The sequence below is a fragment of the Clarias gariepinus genome, chromosome 17 (assembly GCF_024256425.1).
Source record: "Clarias gariepinus isolate MV-2021 ecotype Netherlands chromosome 17, CGAR_prim_01v2, whole genome shotgun sequence".
Classification (NCBI taxonomy): domain Eukaryota; kingdom Metazoa; phylum Chordata; class Actinopteri; order Siluriformes; family Clariidae; genus Clarias; species Clarias gariepinus.
The window spans coordinates 5,174,887-5,200,244 of record NC_071116.1 but is presented as its reverse complement, the minus strand read 5'-3'; the positions used below and the strand labels follow the sequence as shown (position 1 = coordinate 5,200,244).

At 40.5% G+C, this 25,358-nt stretch overlaps 1 protein-coding gene across 1 annotated transcript; it reads left to right on the top strand.

The window, feature by feature from the left end:
* The first annotated feature begins 1,091 nt into the window (after positions 1–1,091).
* Positions 1,092–23,681, top strand: LOC128545560 (galectin-9-like). The gene is made up of 10 exons (XM_053515964.1): positions 1,092–1,189; positions 1,598–1,686; positions 2,439–2,646; positions 2,827–2,946; positions 3,045–3,080; positions 3,192–3,227; positions 3,320–3,352; positions 20,855–20,943; positions 22,158–22,314; positions 22,802–23,681. Exons 1-10 carry the CDS (start codon positions 1,160–1,162, stop codon positions 22,946–22,948), a joined length of 945 nt encoding a protein of 314 aa, XP_053371939.1. The 5' UTR covers positions 1,092–1,159; the 3' UTR covers positions 22,949–23,681.
* Positions 23,682–25,358: the final 1,677 nt, after the last annotated feature.

The window sequence follows — 25,358 nt, the reverse complement described above, 5'->3', positions numbered from 1 at the left end:
GTCAGGGGTGGGTCTATACTGTGGCATGGCTTGCTCTTTGGATGTGAAATGCCAACAGTTTTTAGGAATACTCAAGCATATGAAAAGTCATGACATGATAATTAACATTACAATTAAATTGTTACTCTTCAAGGTTTCACAAGCCAAGTCAAGAACTATGAGAAGTGTTTTTGAGAAGTCAGATTGGGACTTTTGATTGGGCGAAATAAAAGAACACAGTTATGAGAACTCCGTTTATTCCTCTATATAATCCCCTGCTACACCAATGCACTTATTTATGCCCAGCATTTCACTAGTGCTTAGATACCATCACGGTGGAAAGTTTTCTCAGTATGCCGGAGCCATAATCAGGCTGCCAGGAACTCCTTTAATGGCCCAAATGTGAAACTGGCTTAAAGCGAGGTCTGGACTGTATGGGGGACGTGGAAATAACTCCCAGCCGAGTTCCTGCCATGTGGTGTTGTGTACAGTTCCCACAGACAAACGCGTCTCTTCCGCATGTTGATGACATGCTATCCGATAATTTTTAAGGATCAGCCGTTTTACTCTCTACAATGGGTGAAACAAAGACTACAATGTGCTCTGAGCTACAGTGCCTCGGCCGGGATTTTCATTCATGAACGCAAAGCCTTGTTTAAAACATTTGCACCATTCAAATGTTTTACTGCAGCTAGGAGTCTACTGCGCCTGAAGTCTTCTGTAAATGCATACGGTTTTATGCCTTCATTCACGAGAAATTTCATCGCAAGTTCTGGTTTGACTTTAACACCACTCGTATATATAATTATTTTTTAATATTTAATGTTTCTCAAATCCAAAGTCAGTTAAAAAAAAAAAACAACAGAATCAGAAATAGGAAATTACAAAATAGGTAAAAAAAAAAAAAGACAAATAAATCTGACACAACTAAGATTTAATAAAACAGGAACAAATATAAATGCTAAATAAGTATGATTAAACCGTTAGATCAGTAAAAACAGAAGAGCAGATTTCACCCAGATAAGCTTTTCCTAAGTATTTTGTCAGGAGGCGTGGTTGAGTCTAATGCAAATATGTTCCTGATTAGACCACCTTTTTCCAGTAAACAGAAACTTACAGTATAGCAGCTCACACAGGCACACACACATTCCCTCTGTGGTGTCTACAGCACTGCATCACAATGTCATCTCAACAACCTTATCTGAATCCGGTAAGTACTTTAACCTGCTTGTCGAAATTCGCTTAAGTTGTTTATTTTATCAGTTTTATTCTATCCAGACTAATAAGCGACTGTTCTAAATTGTTTAGCACACAGGTTTTTTTAAAATCCTTTCATGCATGGTGTTTACATTGGTGCCCAGTCAATAGAAGGCTGATGATTGTGTGCACAGTTCCTAGAGACAGATGCGTCTCCTTCGCAAGTTGGCGACGGGTTATCTGTTGCTTTTCAAGGCTCACACTCTCTGAATGTTTGGATGTCAATTGGTTTTTACGCTTTCATTTAAAAAAAAATTCCTGGTTTGACTCGAACAGCCCTTGCATTTTAGAACTATTTTCAAGTGTAACTCCAGTATATAAAAGTATTTTATTCATAATGATTGAATTTGTTCCCGATTAGAAACTCCCATTTAGGGGATTTATTCAAGGTGGCCTGTTTGACGGGAAGACAATTACTGTAACAGGACGAGTCCTGGCAGGAGCAGAAGGGTGAGTATGTCAAATTAAACTCCTACAAGGATATGGTTACAACTGCACAGTCACTGGATGAAATCTTTTCGCAGGACTTGTTTTTGCTAAGTGAATGAATTCCATCTATTTACTCAAACATGGATGCTAAATGGTTAATCATTCATAATTTAATTTATAATTGATCCATCAAGGTTACATATTGCATAAATACAGTATAAGTTAAATAAGGAAAAGATTTAGAGTAATACATATCATTTCAGAACACCAGGGACTTTCTATAACTTTAAGGTTCTAACATTGATAGGGCACCGATATACAATTGCATTTTGTAAAAACCTACATTTGTTAAGTGAAAAAAGTTTTTTTTTCATTATTACTTGAAGAGATGTTGGTCAAGAAATAATTTAGCACAACTATATATATACTGTATAGAAATATATATATAATACTCTGTCACATGCAGAGAAATTATATAAAGCAAAGATGCATTCATAAATAATAAAATTACAATATTTAAAATGCATGGGTGGTCTTAGGCGCTTTATACTGTTTTATAAGGAAATGTGCTGGTAAGCTTATCTGAGTATTTTAAAGAAAGTTGCCACAGTTCTAGGAACTCTAACTGATTTACCTGTTTCTGTTTTTATTAGTTAAGACCAGAAAGACTACATAATGATTTTTGTCCAAAAAGTATTGCATTATGTAGTAGCTTGCTTTGTTCCCTATCCCCTTAAACCTCAAAGCTTATAAGACCTTAATATTTTGGACAGGTTTTGTGTGAATTTGCAATGCGGCACTAATGCATCCAGTGATATCGCCCTCCACTTCAACCCGCGCTACGCTGGTAACTCTGGTCACGTGGTGTGTAACACGCTGCAAAATTCCCGCTGGGGTTCAGAGCAACGGAGTAAACTCACCTCACTTCCCAGAGGCTCCGACTTCACCCTGACCTTCCTGGTCAACCGAGACTCCTATTCGGTTTGGAAGCCCCCCTTTTCTCTCTTATCTTTATTATACTGTACACTACTGTGATTATTCACCTCTCAGTTATCAATTCTATGCACTGTGCTGCTATAGAAAGGCCATTTCTCCTATATGATCAGTAAAGAATCAATCTATTAGTGGATTTGTTCAGTTTATCTTGCACCTCTATCTCAGGTGATGGTGAACGGAGGCCATTTCCTGGATTTCTTGCACCGTCTGCCTGTCTCCCGTGTGGATGTGATCTCTGTGGACGGAGGTGTCGAGATCACGTCCATCTCTTTCCAAAATCCAGTAGTGAGTATCAACTGAAGCGGGATTTTATCTTCATTATATAATAGAAATTGCGATTTCTATTCAGAATTCACTGTAAATATGGCATTGTTTATGTACAGGCCTCGTTGGTAGCACAACCCAGCTTTGCACAAAAGGTATGTTTATGGATGTTGAAGTATGTGGATATCTGAATAGCATGACCTTAATGTGAACAATGATCATGAAACTCATTACCCACTTTGTTTCCTGCCTCATTACTACTTCAGGTACAGGCGTCTTACACTTTCCCTGGCGTATCCGCTGTAAGTTGGACTTATGATTGGGTCTATCCATCTGTTCATTTCCTAACATGCTTGATATCAGTCTGAGTAGATCCTGTTATCTTTCTTCACAGACACCTCCTCCGTACAGTTCTTCACTTGCTTATGTAAGAACCACATAATCCCATAATCCACTATAAAAGGTCTTTTAATGTGTGTTTTTTTTTATATCTGTTTCTTTCTCCATGTTGCATCTATTTATTCCTGGTTTACTGCCAATTTGTCTTTTGTTTTTTTTATTTGTGGATTTGCATCTGTCTGTATAGCTAGACAGACTTGTATTGATTAATATGTTAAATACAGTATTTAGCTTTTTTATTTATTATAATTATAATTTTTTTAATACAGTATATATTTTCCATTTGAATATTTAAAATATTTTAGCAAAGTAGTTAGTTAGAACCCGGCACCATGATGTATGTTATTCAAGAAAATATACTGTAATGCTTATCAAATATCAGAAATTACCATCAGAGTACAGTATATCTAGTATTTATACAGTATAAATAAGGTTTTGTCTGTACATTGGCCCGAACTTGCAGAAAAAAAATGTCTGTACAGTATGTCTGTCCAACCAGAATTTGTCACAGTATAACGCAAAACTGTCTGGACTGGAACGTGCCAGATTTAATAATCTTCTTTATAATAAGCTACCAATGAGCTACTATAGATATGTAAGCATATTTTAATCAAATATGTATGCATGTTTTAATCAACTTATATTTATGTAAGCATGTTTTAATTATTATACATTTGTGCAGACAGAAATATAAAAGGCCTATAAGTATACCAGTATAGCAGAAAGACAGGACAGGAGCAAGTCAGAAACAGTGGTACCAGGAGCTTGGGAAATACCTAAAAACTGCCCATGCAGATAAACAGAAACCAAGGCAATAAGAAAAAAACATAGAAAAAAACAGCAAAGACCAGGTCATAGAAAAAACGAACAATGAGAGAAGTTAGTAAAGGGCACAGTAACCTATGTAATAAATTATGTCCTCGAAACCAAACTTAAAGGGAGCAGGAATTTCCCTAGAACATAGGTGTAAGGCACCACGGGCACAGGCCGGTACGAACAAACAAAGAGCAGGAAAAAAATCAGAGACACAGAGCCAGTCTTGTGAATAATATAGTTTAATAAGAGTAGATACAGAATAAAAATGTGTATCTACATGGTTCAAATATAAAATACAGAGTATAAAAGCCCAACGTATAATACAAAATCATAAGGGGCCAGGGTGAAGCATCAACAGAAATAAAGTTACATATCAAACCTTCTTTGAGCTAAAACAACACCAATAGGAAGGTCAGTGAGAGGAATAAAAGCAGAAATGCCACGATTTAACAATGGAACAGGTGCTTGAGGAAAGTCTGTTTGAGTACCAACAGTAGCTGTCTCGTTAGTCTGTGTACTAACAGACACCTTAAAATCGGTTTGGGTACCAATACTTACATACCCTCTAGGCTTTCTGACAGATGGAGCCGGAGTACTAGACTCTGGCCTTACTGGCTGAAAAGAACAGTGAGGACTCTCAAAACCCAAACGCCGTCTTTTAGAAGGACCAGGTTTGGAATCATCTTTCCTAACGTAGGTAAATCCTTTGTCACGTAGATAATGCATTAAAGAACCAGACAACTCAGAATCAGTTCGGACAGGACTCACGGAGGCCTGTTCCATAACAGGTTCAGTCGGGTTGTAGTCCTCAGAAGGAGCACGATCTGGACTGCCTTGGCTGTCTGAATCATCCGAAGGGATAAAATCATCAATGGAGAAGTCGTGGTTAGCTATAAAATAGAACAAAATACATGAGAAACATTGAAACAGGTAAAATAAGGCAAATAAGTAAAATAGTGCAAAGGAGATGCTTACCCATGGCTGGTCTCTTGAGAAATGAAGAACAAACCAAAGAAAAACGAGAAAAAGCCTTGAGAACAAGCACCACCCTATATTTTTTATAAGAAAGATACGAAAAGTGAAAAGATAATAGAAAATAAATATTGAAGAAAACGATTTATAATGGGAAATTAATAAACGTAGGAGGAGTCAGATAAGCGCAGGGAGGAGTCAGATAAGCGCAGGGAGGAGTCAAAATAAAGAAATGTAATTATAATGGAAATATTAATTGACATAAAACGGATTATAATGGAATAAAAATTCTGATGCGGTCAAACGAGGTGAAGGTACAGGGGAGGAGACTGGAGATCCCCCCCTCTCAGAAACTGTATAAAAGAAGCATGATTTTGACTGAGAAAGTAGTCTGATTTTGGCATTGCTTGTGATCTGATCTAAAGCATTGCTAATCCGGCTCACCTGGGTTCTTATTGCTGCAATAAAAGCCTGACTTACTTCATCCAGCTCTGCGTGGCGTAAACTTCTTTGATTCTTCTTTAATTCTATTTGTTTATGATTTGTTAACTGATTGATATTTTAAACTAACAGCAACATCAACAGGTGGAAGAATTATCTCCCACATTTATTGGTGACCCCCGACTGCGATTGCCGTGGAGGTGCGGCCCCTCCGGGGACCTGGGACCACCGCAGGCTGACAGACCATCGACTTTGGCCAACATAGAAAAGGTAAGCAGAAAACCTGTTTTGTCAAATTTCTGCATTAGAAGTTCATGGTCTGTTAGTATGCGTGTTTCCAGCTAGAGGGAGCAACTCCTAAGGTATATTGAACACATGTTGTTGAATGTTGCTGATATTGACAAAATAAGTACTGTGTTTGTGCTAATACAAAAGACTGGATGAAGTAACAAAATAATAGGAGATCTCAAAGGTTAATTTATATTTGTGGTGCACGCACGTTCTGTTTGGTATATCTGAGGTAACGCCACTGTGTTGGGGCTAGAGCCCGTATATAAGGAATCGCCAACAAGTGGGGCTGGACCCAGATGGTCTGTTTTGATATATGGTATAAGGTATCTGAGGTAACGCCACCGTGTTGGGGCTAGAGCCCGTACACGAGGAATCGCCAACAGGTGGGGCCGGACCCAGATGGTTTAAAAGTCCTGCAGTTCACCAGGTAGAGGACGGTAGCAAATCCTCAGACGTGGCAGGTGGAAAAGTCCTGTAATAAGCCGCTAAGTATAGAACTCATTGAAGAGTGAGGTGTTTCTAAGACGCGGAGCTTAACAGGTGGTATTGTGAAAAAGTCCTGTAGGTGATTAACGTACGATCTCGTGTCCTAGGGCTAGAGCCCATGTGTATGAGGTTTCGCTAGGAACGAGGAGACAAGAGATATCTGAAATTCCTACAGGTGGTATTTGTGTTCTGGGCCCAGTTGTGTGATAAACTGTTAATTAATATTGCAGTGATTTGGAGTACTCAAACTTGTAAAACTCATTCAAAGCGCTTATATTGTGTGTAACTTGGAGTGTACATTTTCTGTATATGTTATATATGTATGTTATATGTGTATGTTAACACCTAGATATATAGAACCTGCGTGTATGAAGTAAAAAGCATAAATAAACATATATACATAAACAAGTAATAAAAATAATAATAATAATAAAAAATAGTTAAGACAATAAATCAGATATTGGCGGATGTGGCACATCCGCAATAGATCATAAGGGAACAGATAAAACTTATGACAACTAATTGTAGAGAGATAAATTGGCATGAACAGATAAGTGAAGAGGGAGTATTAACTAAATGTGACCAAATATTTAGGATACCGGAAACACATCAGAACGAGATATACAGATGGTTGCTGAATAATACAGGAAAGGATTTACTTTTCAGAATAAGGGATAGTAAGGGAGAGTGGACGCTTAGGCATTCGCTGATACCTGACGTACTAAAAACTGACGTCAACACACATAACACACACACTGTAGTCCTTACATCCTATTTTAAAAAATGAAGAGATGTCCTTCATCGGATTAGTGCCCAGAGAAATTTGTTTAAAGGTAATAAACGGTGCATTAGAATTAAAAGGAATAGGCGGACCCCCCAGTCTTACTCCACTTATTTCGCTGCTACGCACATATCCAAGTTGGGACGTGTTACGCCTAGACGAGAAACCAAACGGACGGACAGTAAGAAGGTATAGATTGATAGAAGCTGAAGCTGGTCCGATAGTGCTGTGCCGTGAGTGGTGGATTAACAGTAATACCAGTGATTTTACTCTGATACCAGTCGGCCCCGACGGACGAATAATTTTTCAGACCCTTGACAAATTTGTTGTGCCTCTGATTATGACAGCAGTGGATGATTAATGCTCAGAGAACATTTAAAAGAAAGGCAAGCATTCAAGATCTACAGCAACAATCACAAGGTACACAACAGGCGAACGGTAGTGAATAAGAGAGAAAAGAAACACAAGTACTTAACACATAAACAGGAACAAAAGAGTGTGATGGAGAGGATGTTCCACTCCAGAAAGAGCACCTGGCCAAAGCCAGTGACTCCAGCAGATATAATTATAGCAAAACACAGAGAAGAGGAAAAGTACATCAGAAAATGCATGACAAAATGGCATGACGGGACAACAGGAGGGCTGCAATGGCCTAAAGAGGGAACCTTCAATGAAGAACATTGCAATGAAGTCAAAGAAATGCTTAGACATACTACTAAAGGAAAAAGCAGTAAGGAAAGAATGAAACTGGAGCATAAGTTAGACATCATTGAATGGTTCGTGAAGGAAGGGAAGAGAAAAGAAAAGGCAAAGCCAACTGAAGAAAAAGAACAGGAAGTAAAGACAGGTAAAGAAGAAGAAGCACGTGAAGAAAAGAGAAATGAGATAAGTATAGACGAGGAGAGACCACCGCCATACACTGAGGAACACATGCAACGGAGGGCTAGGGGAATGTACCCAACACTAACGGAAAATAATGAAGGAACATGGGACTTTAAAGGGCAAGTAACGGGACTTATTCAAATAGCGCCATGCAACCCTGAACTGACACCAAGCGACCCTGAACTGACGCCATACAACCCCGAATGGGACGATCAACAGGCTGAAGAAAAAAAGCAGGAAGCAACAACCTTCAGACCCCACATAGAAAGAGAGAAAGGACAGGGTGGTAAAAAGATAAGAGATTCTTATCCGCTATCAAGAAAAGAGGAGCTAGAGCGAATGGAGAGACGAAGTGAGCAATTCCTGAAGAAAACCCAAATGCTCAAACCTACACGGCACCCCAAGCCTGACGAAGGGAAGAGGGAACAAGAAAGGCCCCTCACGAAGGAAAGGGAAATGGAAGGCGAGGAGGACCTAGAAGAAGATGAATCGGAAGAAGAGGAAGAAACACTCGCAGATTCCTGGGCCCCCTACCCATCACCAGCGTCATCCAACTGGTCCGATTCAGATAAGGATGAAACTGGGTCCGAGGAAAAAGACGAAGTGACTGAAGAAGTTCAAGGCAAAGCAGTAAGAAGAAAAGTACAGGGGTTTATGTACATTGAACCCAGAGAAGATGCAGTGAAACGAACAGAAAGGCAAGGCCGGTTGAGCGCCCCAAGACGCAGCGATCGAAGACATACAAAAAGTAAGGAACTGTCGTACAGGAGTAGAAGTTGCCATGAAACTCCCCGTGAAACTGAAAAAAGAATCAGTGATAAAAGATCCATTGACAGAGCACTCAAGCAGGCAGAAGAAGGAATAGCCATGTGTGAAGACCATCTGACTCAGTACACAAAGAGTGCCCTAAAAAAGACAGAGAGAGCACTGACAGACCCAAGGGTGATAAGGAGATCTGCGCGTACAAAGCAGGCATCACGATGGTACGACGGCCCAGAATGGCAAGTGCCCACATATGAGAGAAAACCCAGACAACGAAAAGGTGATGAACTGTGTGCTAGTATGTCAGATACAGAAGATTACACCACCAAACAGTGCCCTCTTGTGATAAAGGGAGCCCAGCGCCAGTACGTGCCATGGTCCTTCATGGACATGACAGGCCTAGCTGGCCAACTGCCTGAGTTGTGCAATGGAGCACAGAAGTGGATAACTAAGTTTGAAGAAAAGACTACAGGATATTTGCTAGCGATTGGGGACGTAAAAGCTATCCTAGCACAAACGATTGGAAAAGTGAAAACCATGGAGATATTAGACGATGCTTGTCTGTTTGCCCTGAAAGGCCAAAACGCCGGAGATGGACTTGCATTCGGTGCATACAGAAACCAGATATGGAATGCTCTGCGAAGAGCCTACCCTACAAAGATGGACCCAGGAAAACTGGAATCAGTGTCCCTTGGAGAGGACGAGAATACAGTAAAATTCATCAATAACTTTCAGACCAAGTGGAGAGAAGAAACAGGAGGATCATGGGACCAAACAGACACAAGTAAGAGCCTGTTCCGAATGATGCTGAAGAAATGCATGCCTCTGGAAGTCCAGGCAGCCCTAGAGGGAGTGGTGGGTTTAAACACACTACCCTGGGACACGTTCCAAGCCCACATCGTACACCATGTGGACCAATATCGAAAGAAAAGGAGGGAGCACAAAGAAGCAGCTGAATCGATCACAACCCAGCTGCACAAAATACAGCTGGGAGAGCTCTCAGCTGCCAAGAAGAAAGAAAAAGAAAAAGGCAAGATCCAAGCGGCTGTGATGGTGCCAGAGAATCAGACAACGCCACCCCCTGCTGGGCCAGCACCGCAAGTACAGCAAATACAGCAAGTACAGCAACCAGCAGCCCCTCCACCATACATATATCCTGGAAACCAGCAAGGACCAGCTCCACCCATGAGGTGGCAAGGACAAGGCTCTAGGCCCTATGGAGGCCGAGGTCAGAGGGGATCATATCAACAACAGTCCAGAAGACAAAGTGCCCCAGGACCAATGGGTCCAAGATCTCAAGACATGCAATGCTGGCAATGTGGAGGAATGGGACACCTCAGACGAAACTGCCCACAGCTGACAGGAGGGATGCCAATGGGACCCCGACCTCGAGGACCGTATGGAACAACGCAGGCACCTGCCGGGAACATGGGACCCCCTGGATCTTGGACACAGGGACAACCCCAAAACCAGTGGACAGGCCCCTGGATGGGACCTCAAAACTGGAATTGACGAGGCCCAGAGAAGCCAGAGGGGGAGCAGATGCAGTATGTCTCAACACTGCATCCACAACAAGAACCAACTGTGATGGTGTCTATAAATAATTCGCAACCAATTCCATTTATGATTGACACAGGTGCAACCTACTCATGTGTAGGACGCGAAGGCTCGAAGCTCCCCCTCTCAAGCAGTACGATAAAGACCACAGGCTTCTCGGGACTATCCCAAGTATTGCACTTTACAGAGCCCCAACTAATAACACTAGAAGACACTACTATAACGGCACCTTTACTCTTCTCACCAAGTACCCCAGTTAATCTACTTGGAAGAGATTTGTTGTGTAAACTAAAAGCAAAGATCCAATGTAATACTAAAGGACTATGTGTAACAATAGGACAGTTCCTGCAGACTGTCGAAAAACAACACAACATGGACACAGTATACTGGTTACTCTGCACAGGCAGAGGAGCTCAACATGCTCAAGAATTATGGGAAGACTGGATAATTCAACGACGACCAGACTGCAAAAGAGTGACTTTGCCATTACACTGTACCATGTATTACGACACAGAAAGTCAAGATGAAGAATATGCACAGCTATGGACAGAAGTCATGGAAGACACAATCACCTATATAGCACTAGGAGACATAATCGTAGGTGCTGCAGGAGCAGCCATCACTGTGCATTTAACTGAACAAATGGAACACTGGCATCAAGTGCCGAATACCGCACCCCACATCTCACTGTTAGTGGGAGAAGGAGCGCAGTCAAAAGAACTAGGACTAATGGTCAAACAGGCAGCAGAAATGACTGAATGGGCACAAACCTCTAACCCCTCTGTACACATCTCACAAGATAAAAGATTCTTAAAGATTACTTTTTCAGGAACAGATAGAATGAGGGCAACACATACAGAGATAGATGGGAACATACTGTTGTCAACACACCCTCAGAGGGGGATGTGTAACACCTCGTTATCATCGCACACACAAATGTCAGTAAGAATGTTAGGACAGGTAGAGAAAGGAGAAGGAGTGTTAGAGGAAGAATTACTGAAAGCAATACCGGATAAGCTATGGACAAGACATCCTACCGACGTAGGGGTAGTTAGATCTGGAGGACAAGCCTTAATAAAAATAAGACCAAACGCGAAATTACCTTATCAAAGACAATATCCACTGACACCACAGGCCATAGCTGGGATAAAACCCACTATAGAAGGCTTATTAGAAGCTGGAGTATTGAAAACCACTAAGAGCCCTTGCAACACCCCTATCTTTCCCGTCAGGAAGCCCAACTCAGACAAATGGAGACTCGTACATGATTTACGAGCCATAAACCAGATAGTGGAAGCAGAACTGCCTATAGTACCTGATCCTCACACTCTGTTGTCCAATATACCAGAAGACACGCAATGGTATACAGTCATAGACCTATGTTCGGCTTTCTTTAGCATTCCACTGCATCCAGCATCACAACACTTGTTTGCCTTCACTTACGAGGGACAACAATACACGTATAATCGTTTACCTCAAGGTTATTCGGAGTCGCCATCTATCTTCAATCGAGTGCTAATGCAAGACCTGGCGGCGATAAACATTAGGAGCACTCTGATCCAATACTGCGATGACCTTTTAATTTGCAGCCCAACCAGAGAGCAGTGTGAGGCAGACTCACTCCGGGTGCTAACCGTATTAGCCGAAAATGGCCACAAAGTGAGTAAGGAAAAGCTGCAATTCTGTAGACAAGAGGTGGAGTACTTAGGCAGAATACTGAAAGGAACATCTAAGCACATATCTCCCGAGCACGTAGAAGCAATACTAAAGGCCCCCAAGCCGCGTACTATAAAAGAAATGCTGTCCTTCTTAGGCATGGTAGGTTTTAGCAGAGATTGGATTTGTGATTTTGCATTAAAAACAGCACCCCTGAGGGCGCTAATTAAGGCAGTTGGACAAGCCAAAAATAGTGCACTACTAGAGTGGACACCTGAAGCATTTGAAGCCTTTGAACAGTTGAAAAAAGAACTCTGCACGGCACCTGCATTGGCTAGTCCAGAATATAATAAACCGTTTCACCTGTATGTCTCAGAGCGTGGCGGCTTTGCCACAGGGGTTCTGACTCAACAACAAGGGCCTAGTAAACAACCAATTGCCTACTACAGTACAGCACTTGATAACATTGAAAAAGGCATGCCACCTTGTTACCGAGGAGTGGCAGCTGCAGCATTTGCTTATCAAAAAGCAGCTAAAATAACCATGGGACACCCAGTTACGCTGTACACCACCCATGCACTGCACGCACTACTGACCAGTCCATCATTTGTAATCACAAATGCTAGAAGAACAGGATATGATGTAATACTATCTGTACCCGAGTTGACCATACGGAGGTGTCAGACGGTCAATCCAGCAGATCGTGTAATGACTCTAGCAGAAGGAGAACCGCATGACTGTCAGTCAGTATCTGCAGAACACTTAAAGACACGACAAGACCTAGAAAATCAACCTCTAACACATCCAGACTGTATATTCTTTGTAGATGGATCATGTTTCAGAGATGGAGACAGCAATAAAGCAGGTTATGCTGTAGTGACACCGACACTAGATGGAAAAACATTCAGAATAGCACAAGCAGAACAGGTGCCACAACCTTGCTCCGCTCAGCTAGCTGAGTTACTTGCACTAACAAATGCGTGTAAACTAGCAGAAGGAAAGGCGTGTACCATATATACTGACTCAGCATATGCATACGGGATATGCCATTTGTATGGCCCCATATGGGCACAAAGAGGTTATAAAAGAGCAGATGGAACCTCAGTGATACATGGAGAAGCAATAGCAGAACTACTAAGAGCAATTAAATTACCTTCAAAAGTAGCCATAGTTAAATGTGCAGCACACAGAAAAGACGGTACATTTGTTAGTGAGGGAAATGAGGCAGCGGACGAAGCAGCCAAGAAAGCAGCAGTAAGGCGGATAAGTATGATGCCAGAATCAGCTGCACAAAGAGACCCCAATGTGCAAAGAGAACCCGATCCACAGGTAGAGCCTGAACCGCAGGCAGAGGGAGGATTAAGCTCCAGTTCGAGCTCCAGCTCTAGCTCAGGATCTAGCTCGAGCTCCAGCTCTAGCTCAGGATCTAGCTCGAGCTCCAGTTCTAGCTCTAGCCCTGGCTCAGTCGCCAGCCCTGCTAGGCCAGAAGTAGACCCGGAAGTAGAGGAAAGGATAATACTTAGGCCTGAAGATTACGCACTGCCCCCACCAGATTTAGCTTACCTAGCAGACATGCAGATGACAGCCTCGGGCGAAGAAATTCGAAAATGGGTCTCTAGGGGGGCAAAGAAAGATAACGATACCAATGTTTGGCGAAGCATGGATGGGCGATTCGTAGCGCCACAGAGCTTCCTTCTGACTTTAATAAGACAAGCCCATGGCAACGACCATGTAGCAAAAGGAGAGGTGATAAGGAGGATCCAAAAGACATGGTGGTCACCCTATTTAGGCCCTATGGTCCATCGAACGTTGTCTCAATTTTGTGACATATGTGCTAGGTTCAACAATAGAAAGCATTTTACCTCACCTGTAGGGCACATTCCAGAGCCAGAGGGACCGTTTCGACACATAATGTGTGACTTTGTAGACATGGGTGAACCTAGATTCCAAGGGAAACGATACATCCTAGTGGTTGTTGACAGGTTCAGCAGATGGGTAGAAGCTGTAGCAACGGCTAAGGAAGATGCAACTGCTGTAGCAAAATTTCTATGCAGAGAGGTGATACCAAGATTTGGAATCCCAGACACCCTTAGCTCAGATAACGGAAAGCATTTTGCAAACAAAGTAATACAAAAGGTAACTCAGTGGCTGAACATCAAACACCGGTTCGGATGCGTATACCATCCCCAATCCCAAGGGATGGTGGAAAGGGCGAATGGGGTACTTAAAATGAAGCTAGCTAAGATCTGTGCAGAAACAAACATGAATTGGCTAGAAGCGTTGCCACTAGCTTTAATGTGCATGAGATCGCAGACTAACCGAAACACGCATTTAACACCGCATGAAATGCTTACTGGCAGACCTATGTTGACGTCCTTTGTTCGAGGACCCTATAAGGGTCCATCGCTCGAACAACTACAAAGTGAACTTGATCATTATGTAAAACACTTATCTGAAATACACAAAGTTATTTTTCAACAGGTTAAGGGAGCTACGATACTTAACGACAACAGACAAAGACCAGTTAACGAGGCCGAGGAAGAAGCAGATGACAGGACAGTACTACCTGGTGACTGGGTGTTCATTCGAGTATTCAGAAGAAGGTGGAACCAAGCCAGAAGAGAAGGGCCATACAAAGTAGTATTGGCAACTCCAACCGCTGTAAAAGTACAAGGAAAAGACGTATGGTATCATCTGAACCACTGCTGCAAAGCACCAAACCCAGACCGGGTAAGAGACAGGTTTCCCCCAGAAGTCCCTGAAGACTCTCCAAGGGCCGGACCATCGGGGCTACAGGTAGGCCCCCAGAGGACTCAGGAAACTGAAGAGAGACCTAGACGGCAGGCACCAGACCCTTACGAGCACACAGAAGGATTGCCGTGGACTGAACCAGAAGACCAGGAGCCAGAAGAACAAGAACAAGAAGAACAAGGCTATTGGCCAGAGTGGCCCCAAGATAATATAGGAGAGTGGGAAACGGAACTCATCGAAGAAGAGGCTGCTGCAGAACAAGCCGGTCCAGCCCAAAGAACAAGAGCCCGTGGCAAACAACGACTAGAAAAACGTGCAAGAATCGAAGAAGCACGGCAATTGCTAGAACCCGACACTGGATCAGATAGTGATTAAAATAGTTAAAGCAACCCCCATAGTAACGTCATACCCAACGAAAAATACACCGAGACATATATTGTGTAGATTATTAGGCCACAGCCCTAGGTGTCGACTTTGTGATCCAGATGGAGAAACCACTCCATTACTACCTCCAAAATAAACTTAGAATTAGGCATATAATCATAATACCTGTTCTACTGTCAGGTCTAATTGATGGCAAAGACCCTTTAAGTAATGGAGCCAGCACGGACTGGGATCTTGATGAAAGACAAATGCGTTGCGTATTAGCCTCAATAACTAGGGCAAGGAGGACAGCTGGAATGCCCGGCATAGACAGAACAGGAACCTGGACAGCAAGGTTCCAAATAAAGGTGGACAGGACGCAAAACTCAGATGAACAAATACGCATTCACATAGAGTTAGATAAGAAAAACAAAATGGAGCATATGTCCAGAACAGAAGGAGCGATTGAGGCAAAGCCACTGTCTAACAACTGGTGTGCATTCAATAAATCAGCAGAAGGAAAGATACGAGGAGCATGCTTAATTCTGACGAATTGGCAGGGATGCTACGCAAAAGCAGATAAACGGGTTAGGATTTCAGACGACGAATCGACGACATATGTGACGATTATCCCACAAATGACAAAGAAGCCACCAGAGAACTTACCGGAGACTGATATAACATGGAAAAATGATATGTTCTTCCAATGGCTAAAATTCACTGCAGACTCACTAACCTCAAGAGACTGCATAGTGTGTCACGATAGAAGTAACAAACCCCTACATGTGGTTCCCATTCAGGGCACAAAAGAATGTACAGGCAACCCAACATACAGTACATCAGAATTATGCCCTATCAGTTGTCTTTTGCATTCGGCTGCAATACACTATGGCCCAGAATGGATGCAGAATACAAGCAAGTGTACCTATCAGCCAGTGACCACATTGGATGCCGTCCAGCGAGAGATAACACCAATTCAACAAACCTATCCTCTATGCATCTGTTCGAATGGGACAGAAGAAATAGGAGATCTATCCTCAAGCTGCAATGAGACACAACCGGCATCAGGTTTCTCCATAGAGATGCGCCATGTCTGTGACAGCAAGACTGACAGCTTAGCCTGCAGTGAAATGGTAAAGATACGACAACCTAACTTGACTGCGGGTACCACAGCCTTGGCAGACATCTTCTGGTACTGTGATGGAACTACAGTCAGACAAACACTACCAAACAATTGGGGAGGATGCTGTGCTCCCGTACTACTAGGGGGAGACTTAGTGGTGGTAGGCTTACGTCATGAAAAAGACCTCCGAGACACACGAGACACAAAGTTCACGGAGAAAATTGGCCAAGAAGAATTGAGAGTATGGGACGAGTTTGACAGAGAAGGAGGAATAAGAGTAACATGGGATGGCATTCCAGTAGGTGTACCTACCGAACATGAGGTCATAAACAGGGTAGCAGGAGGGTTTATGACCTTCTTCCTTCCATGGGGACAGATCGCTAAAAACGCAAGATGGATTAACCTGTTATGGTATAATCAACAAAGATTCTGGAACCACACACTAAACGTTCTAGGATTGGTACAAGAACAGTTAGACAGGACAACACTAATGACTATGCAAAACAGATTCGTCCTAGACACAATGCTAGCACCTCAACGAGGCGTATGTGCCTTGATTGGGGAAGAATGCTGCACGTACATCCCAAGACACACTGGACCAGAAGGTAACATAACAAAAATTTTAAAAGCTATGCGAAAGTTGAGAGATGAGCATGTCAGAGTCACCCAGGAAACTCAGAAGACTACAGCATGGACTTCCTGGTTTGACTGGCTCAACCCTTCTAGCTGGTATGGACTACTACTAAAAATGGGAACAGTTGTCCTGATTGTGCTAGGTACTTTACTCATCCTATCATGCTGTGTCATTCCACTAGCAAAAGCAAGCATCAGAAAAATGGTAGGACAGTATACTGTCCTTGTGGAATATGACAGGCAAACGGTTTATGTCGAAAACGATGAAGATGATTCGATCTACATGCAAATGAATGGTCACTGATCAATCAGCTGCTTCATGAACTATATCCTTGATGATCATATGTATACTGAAATTGTTCAGAAAATATGCTTTATCTTGCACACTCTGAATCAGTCCTTTGCACCACCTGACCCATGATCAGTAGTTATATAACGATAGAAGACAGACCTAGTTCCAGTAGAGTGTGTTGTTGTTCTGCTATGCATATATGTGTTACAGAATGGACCCTGTAGAACCTGCACCAGAGGGGGAAGCAAGGCCGTGGCCACAGTGGAAAATCTCCTGCACCATCTGCACCGAGATCTGGAGGCAGACTACAGCACGGACTCCCACGAAAAGATGGGACGCCTTACGACATGATCTGGTCGACTGGTATCCACACTACCCATCATGGCCTACTAGATTCATCACCATGGCAGATGTAGTGACTCAGGACCTCAAATGGGTCACGTCGAGGACACAAGACACAGTCTTCCTTGATGAGAACCGAGGACTTCTTCTAGAAACGACATCATACCAACTAGGGAGATACCTTGAGTTTGGCCGCTGCACGACAGCCAATGGTGAGGAGCACGGGGAAAGGTATGGTCCTTGTGGAACACTTGAATTCGAACGTGTCTATCTAAGAGCATCGAAGGTCATCACTAAGGTGCGATTGGGAGAAGACATCTTGTGGACAGATACTCCCAGCATTGCACAGCGAGCATTGGACACCTTGTCCACACCGGGACACTGGTTAGATCCTCTTTGTCGGAACGCGGACAGACCATATTTTATGCCACTTTCATTCCTCTTGCATTGCACGGACTTATATATCCTTGACTACTCTGAGGAGGACCGCAAACTAATAATGGACGAAGGAAGTGAAAACTTAGATACTTTGTCTTTGTTCTATAGGGACCCTAACTCACTGTTTGATTGGTCTTGATGATTTCCATTGATCCATGTATACGCATGACTATATACATATATATACAAGGGATGAGTTCAGGTGACGAATGCACTGTCGAGCACAAACAAGCTGGCAAGGTGTGGAATTTTTTCCCTTTTGAATTGGCTAAACTTGAGGGTTTTTCGCCCACCTCTGAACTCATTATACGTACCCGCTATTTACTCAATATTTACCCTTTCTATACTTGTTTATTAGTCCTTATTACCTCACCATGTGTATCCGATGTATGATCCCGATTGGGTGTAGGCCTTTGGCTGAGGGGGCAATATGTAAGTGAATAATCACCATTATAACGTATAATATATATATAACGTATAATACCCATATATAATATGACGTACAACGTATAACATGATAATCATAAATATGTAAGTGAATAATCACCATTATAACGTATAATATATATATAACGTATAATACCCATATATAATATGACGTACAACGTATAACATGATAATCATATAATGTGACTATAATGGACCCATAATCACCATTTATTTTTCTTTGATGTATTATTCTTTACCTATGTCTTACAGAGTTACTTCCATTGTGCGACTTAAAAGTCGCAGAGGGGGAAATATGTAAGCATATTTTAATCAAATATGTATGCATGTTTTAATCAACTTATATTTATGTAAGCATGTTTTAATTATTATACATTTGTGCAGACAGAAATATAAAAGGCCTATAAGTATACCAGTATAGCAGAAAGACAGGACAGGAGCAAGTCAGAAACAGTGGTACCAGGAGCTTGGGAAATACCTAAAAACTGCCCATGCAGATAAACAGAAACCAAGGCAATAAGAAAAAAACATAGAAAAAAACAGCAAAGACCAGGTCATAGAAAAAACGAACAATGAGAGAAGTTAGTAAAGGGCACAGTAACCTATGTAATAAATTATGTCCTCGAAACCAAACTTAAAGGGAGCAGGAATTTCCCTAGAACATAGGTGTAAGGCACCACGGGCACAGGCCGGTACGAACAAACAAAGAGCAGGAAAAAAATCAGAGACACAGAGCCAGTCTTGTGAATAATATAGTTTAATAAGAGTAGATACAGAATAAAAATGTGTATCTACATGGTTCAAATATAAAATACAGAGTATAAAAGCCCAACGTATAATACAAAATCATAAGGGGCCAGGGTGAAGCATCAACAGAAATAAAGTTACATATCAAACCTTCTTTGAGCTAAAACAACACCAATAGGAAGGTCAGTGAGAGGAATAAAAGCAGAAATGCCACGATTTAACAATGGAACAGGTGCTTGAGGAAAGTCTGTTTGAGTACCAACAGTAGCTGTCTCGTTAGTCTGTGTACTAACAGACACCTTAAAATCGGTTTGGGTACCAATACTTACATACCCTCTAGGCTTTCTGACAGATGGAGCCGGAGTACTAGACTCTGGCCTTACTGGCTGAAAAGAACAGTGAGGACTCTCAAAACCCAAACGCCGTCTTTTAGAAGGACCAGGTTTGGAATCATCTTTCCTAACGTAGGTAAATCCTTTGTCACGTAGATAATGCATTAAAGAACCAGACAACTCAGAATCAGTTCGGACAGGACTCACGGAGGCCTGTTCCATAACAGGTTCAGTCGGGTTGTAGTCCTCAGAAGGAGCACGATCTGGACTGCCTTGGCTGTCTGAATCATCCGAAGGGATAAAATCATCAATGGAGAAGTCGTGGTTAGCTATAAAATAGAACAAAATACATGAGAAACATTGAAACAGGTAAAATAAGGCAAATAAGTAAAATAGTGCAAAGGAGATGCTTACCCATGGCTGGTCTCTTGAGAAATGAAGAACAAACCAAAGAAAAACGAGAAAAAGCCTTGAGAACAAGCACCACCCTATATTTTTTATAAGAAAGATACGAAAAGTGAAAAGATAATAGAAAATAAATATTGAAGAAAACGATTTATAATGGGAAATTAATAAACGTAGGAGGAGTCAGATAAGCGCAGGGAGGAGTCAGATAAGCGCAGGGAGGAGTCAAAATAAAGAAATGTAATTATAATGGAAATATTAATTGACATAAAACGGATTATAATGGAATAAAAATTCTGATGCGGTCAAACGAGGTGAAGGTACAGGGGAGGAGACTGGAGATCCCCCCCTCTCAGAAACTGTATAAAAGAAGCATGATTTTGACTGAGAAAGTAGTCTGATTTTGGCATTGCTTGTGATCTGATCTAAAGCATTGCTAATCCGGCTCACCTGGGTTCTTATTGCTGCAATAAAAGCCTGACTTACTTCATCCAGCTCTGCGTGGCGTAAACTTCTTTGATTCTTCTTTAATTCTATTTGTTTATGATTTGTTAACTGATTGATATTTTAAACTAACAGCAACATCAACAGGTGGAAGAATTATCTCCCACAGATATTAATTAGAAAAGCAAAACTAAAAACGTCAACGACGGGTACTAACACTAATAAAACATATTTTCGTGCTATAGTTATGGTCTACTTCTACAGTTTGCTAAGAAACTTATTATCATGAGCATTAGAGTTGCACCTAAAGCAAACTGTGCAGATTATCTTTTCAGCTCACCATGGAATCATGGTTTAGATTTAATGGTCCATTGTTGGATAATGTACAGTACATGCTCTGCTGGTCTGGCTAGCTGTGCCTATGGATTTAAATTTAAATGAATTTTCCCTGGATGGAATGGGTTAAATCTGTATTATTAGTACATACTTCAGTATTCATATTTCAGTATGTATAAAATTTACAGTATAAAAAATAATAATTCTGGTAATCTATTTGAATATCTCTTCAGGTGCTGCCATATAAAACCATTCTGCAGGGTGGACTTTACCCAGGCAGAGTCATCACTGTGTACGGCTGTGTCAACCATAATGCTGACAGGTGTGTGTGTGTGTGTGTGTGTGTGTGCGTGTTAGGGGTGGCGACCATCCCGTAACTTCAAACTAAAAGACCCGTTCTGTATTTAACCAATGGGACGCTACTATTTCAAAACGAAAATCTATGCGAGAGAAATATTACAGGCTACTACAGTAAGAGTACTAAGACACAGCGAGTGGTATCAGATAAAAGAAAAACCTTCCTCTCCCTCAGCTTGTCTTTAATGTTCTCCACCGAAACACAAAACAGAGACTGCGCTCTTCATTGGTCCTTATTCAAGACACAGGCAGAAAAATAGAGGCAAAGTTTAGAATTACAGTATGATAACATTTGCATAATTAATTTCCCCAAGTAAAATAGTTCTGCATAGTCTTAACTCTGACTTATGTATGTGTAATGTCGTGATGTTTGTCGAATTAAATAAATAAATGAATTCATAAATAAGAAGAAAAGGTCAAAGCCATTAGGGTTACAGTTTAGAAAAAAAGGATGGAAACAAGCAAAATATACGTATATAATGTATGTAGATGTTGTCTCTTTTTGTTATTGTGTACACAATGAAATAGGCAAGTATAAAGCTGTGCACCCAGTCGAATCAGTCTGCAATAACTAAAAGATATCCTGTGATTATTTCAACCACAAAAGTTTATAATAGTACATACATGTTATATACAACTTTTACAAATGTCTTACAAATCTAAATGCTCATATACTGTACATATACTAATAAATGAGAAAATAATATACTGTACGAGAGGTGTTCGAGTTAAACCGGGATTTTTCGTGGCATTTATTATAAATGTATTAAAGCAATTGTAGCCCCTAAAGAAATGCTCATCCTAGTGTGTTTTAGCCATAAAAACCATTAAGCTACTTATAATTAATAATAAAACTTTGGTTTAAGGAGCCCTCAATAATATTATGAAAGAGACAAGTTTTAAGTACAACAACAAGTAATACTTAAATAAACCGTGATATTGTAAAATAAATTAATAAATAAGTAGTTGTCAATAACAATCCACAAAAATAACTGTTTTATGATTACTACATTCATTCATTTCAATTATTGCAGTATAAAATGGATAAATCTATCCAACTTGTATATGTAAAGAACAGACAAAAACAAATGACTGTCACTTCACCAACCTCATTTTGATTTTGAGAGGGAAATACCTTGACACTAAGTAGTGACAGAAGTCTTTCCCCTTACTTCTCAGGTTCTGCATCAACCTCTCTTATAACTCTGGCATTGCGTTCCACTTCAACCCGCGCTTCAACGAGAACGTAGTGGTGCGCAACAGCCTGATGAATGGGTGCTGGGGTCATGAGGAGAAAAGTGGAGGTCTGCCCTTCTACAGAGGCCAGCAGTTTACGGTAATTACAAGCTGAAGTCAGGGTGTCCACCCCTGCACAAAAATGTTCAAGACTTGGGAATTCTTAAATGAATTGCAAACTTCTGTAGCGGATTTCTGTAAATAATCTTCAGGAGGCAATTAAGCAGCCCAACTAGTTCCATCAGGGTTTTGGGGGATAAAGGACTACATACTAAATATCGATTGTTGTATAGCAATTCAAAAGCATAAATTTACAAATCATTCTAATTCTCTTAATTTGTCATTATTAAAAAAAAAAAATTGGGAATGCCATCAAAACATTGAATTTTGCTTTTGTCCCAGTACTTTTGCCCTCCAATGTAAAAATGACAATCATTGGAAAATTGCATTGAAATAACATAAATAAAACACTTCAAGGCATGCTGTTAATTGAAAATATTCTATTCTAATATAATTCTAAGCATTATTATAATATATAATAAAGGTGTTACACGGATAACCTTGGAATAACATTTATTGTATTTCAGGTAAACATCACATGCGACACTCAGTGCTACAGGATCTCGGTGAACGGCATACAAATGTTTACTTACAACCACCGTCACTACCTGCTTCAGCAGATCGACATCCTGGAGGTTGATGGAAACGTCACTGTCGGCTCCGTCACAGTTTAAGGGCAGATTAAGGTCATGGGGAGGTTTTAATGGGAGAGACCACTGTACTCTTACACTAATCAGAGTTTAATGTAGAAATATATTATTATGTACAGAATTGTTTTGTACGTTATAATTACAAAAATGTTAAAGGTTGTTACAATTAAAAATTTTAAAATTCATACCTAAAGTAACTTAAGTTAAAAAAACTGGTTAAAATTGTAATGCTTTTTTGTATGTCATGTTAAAAATGAAATCTACAGAAGATAATGTATAAAGTTATTATTTTATAAAACTACAGAATATTTTACAATTTCTTTGCAAACAGTTAAAATATCAATTTATTTTTTATGGTATACACATTTCTGTAATAAAAAGCACAGTGGAGGCAAAACAACGTTTTCTTGCCATCTTGAGTTTGCATCAGTTAAATGAAAAATATTTATTTTTAGCTTAAAGATGATGAATGTTTTTAATTTGAATGTAAATATTTTACTACAAAAACAAAACCTAAGCCAAGTTTGACCTCATGTACATTGCTGATTAGCAGAAATCATTTCAGACATATCCTTTGACCAGGTGTCGTATGATATCAGGCCCAGAATAATAGACCTGTCATTGGTAATGTGTAGTATGAATATTAACTAATATTCCGTAATGTGATACACATTGTGATATATTGAGGTTACTTTGTGTTTTCCGTTATAATCTGTAGCTTCTTTTTGCTTTAAAAATGTCATATTAATGTCACTTTACTCACAGTATATGTATATACTGTATATATATATATATATATATATATATATATATATATATATATATATATATATATATATATATATTACAGTATATGTTCTTAAATCTGTCCTTTAAAAAGGATTCCAGGGAAAACAAAAGGGATCTGGTGAGCCATAGAACGTATTAAACTATAAACAATAAAGAAGCGCAACAACAGGTTGTTTTACGGACATATGACATGAACAAAGAGAGATGTAAGGGATAGATGTGAACCTTAACATTTAATTTCTGTTTAACTAGTTATATTTACATGTTAGTATATATGGCTACTACAGTTTTTTACTAAAACTAGATGAAAACATGAAGTCACTTTTGCAGGGTTTGACTTACTTCTGACTTTTAAAAACAGTGTGATGATAGACTTTTTGTGCAGGACTATAATTAATTAACTCTCCTTTGAAGCATTATATGTTTACTATTTTTTGTTTATATTGTTTAACATCAAATGATCTGGAATCCACTATGATGTTCATGTTATTTTAATTTAAATTTCAATAAAAATATATATATGCATTTGGCTTAAACATCTGTTTTAAAGACCCACAGCCATGCAGTTTACAGTGCACCATTGTAACCTCCTGTCTTTTAATATCATTAATCGTATTTATTACAGGCTGAAGGTCAGTGTTCTTTACATTGTTTTCCACTACACAATTACTGAACAAGATTACGAAGGTCATGCTACGTAAATCATTCATTATTATATAAACTGCATGTTGAAGTTCACACTTAATGGCAAAACGTTTACAACCTAACACTGGTAGAGGATTTGGGCCTAAGAGTAAGCCTAAAACAGAGGTTGGGTTTGTAGGTAAAACTGGGAGGGGATTTGAGTTTGGGGTTATGGCTGAGATATAGTTTAAGTTTAAAAACTGGTGACAAATTTGGGTTTAAGGTGAGACTGGAGCAAAATGTAGGCATAAGGGTTAAATTGGGAAAAAATGTAGGAAATTGCCACTAGAGGGTACTGTTTCCTTTTTTGTAGTTTTTGTTTTGCAGACTCAGTTTCCCAGAAGGCACCTCGGTCAGGTGATGCGGGAGCTCACCTGAACCGAGGTAGGCCATTAAATCTTCTATAAATAGCTGGTTAGTCTGGGAAACTGCCTCTAGTGTTTCTGTGTCCCTAGTCTCTAGTGTTTCATAGCTAGTGTTTTTGTGTCCCTAACTTCTGTACTCTCTGTGTCCCTAGCCTCTGTACCTCTGTGTCCCTAGCCTCTAGTGGTTCTGTGTCCCTAGCCTCTAGGTTTTCTGTATCCCTAACTTCTAGTGTTTCTGTATCCCTAACTTCTAGTGTTTCTGTGTCCCTAACTTCTAGTGTTTCTGTATCCCTAACTTCTAGTGTTTCTGTGTCCCTAACTTCTAGTGTTTCTGTATCCCTAACTTCTAGTGTTTCTGTGTCCCTAACTTCTAGTGTTTCTGTGTCCCTAACTTCTAGTGTTTCTGTGTCCCTAGCCTCTGTACTTTTTGTGTCCCTAGCCTCTAATGTTTTTGTGTCCCTAACCTCTTTACTCTCTGTGTCCCTAGCCTCTGTACTCTGTGTCCCCAGCTTCTTTACTTTCTGTGTCCCCAGCTTCTTTACTTTGTGTCCCCAGCTTCTTTACTTTCTGTGTCCCCAGCTTCTTTACTTTCTGTG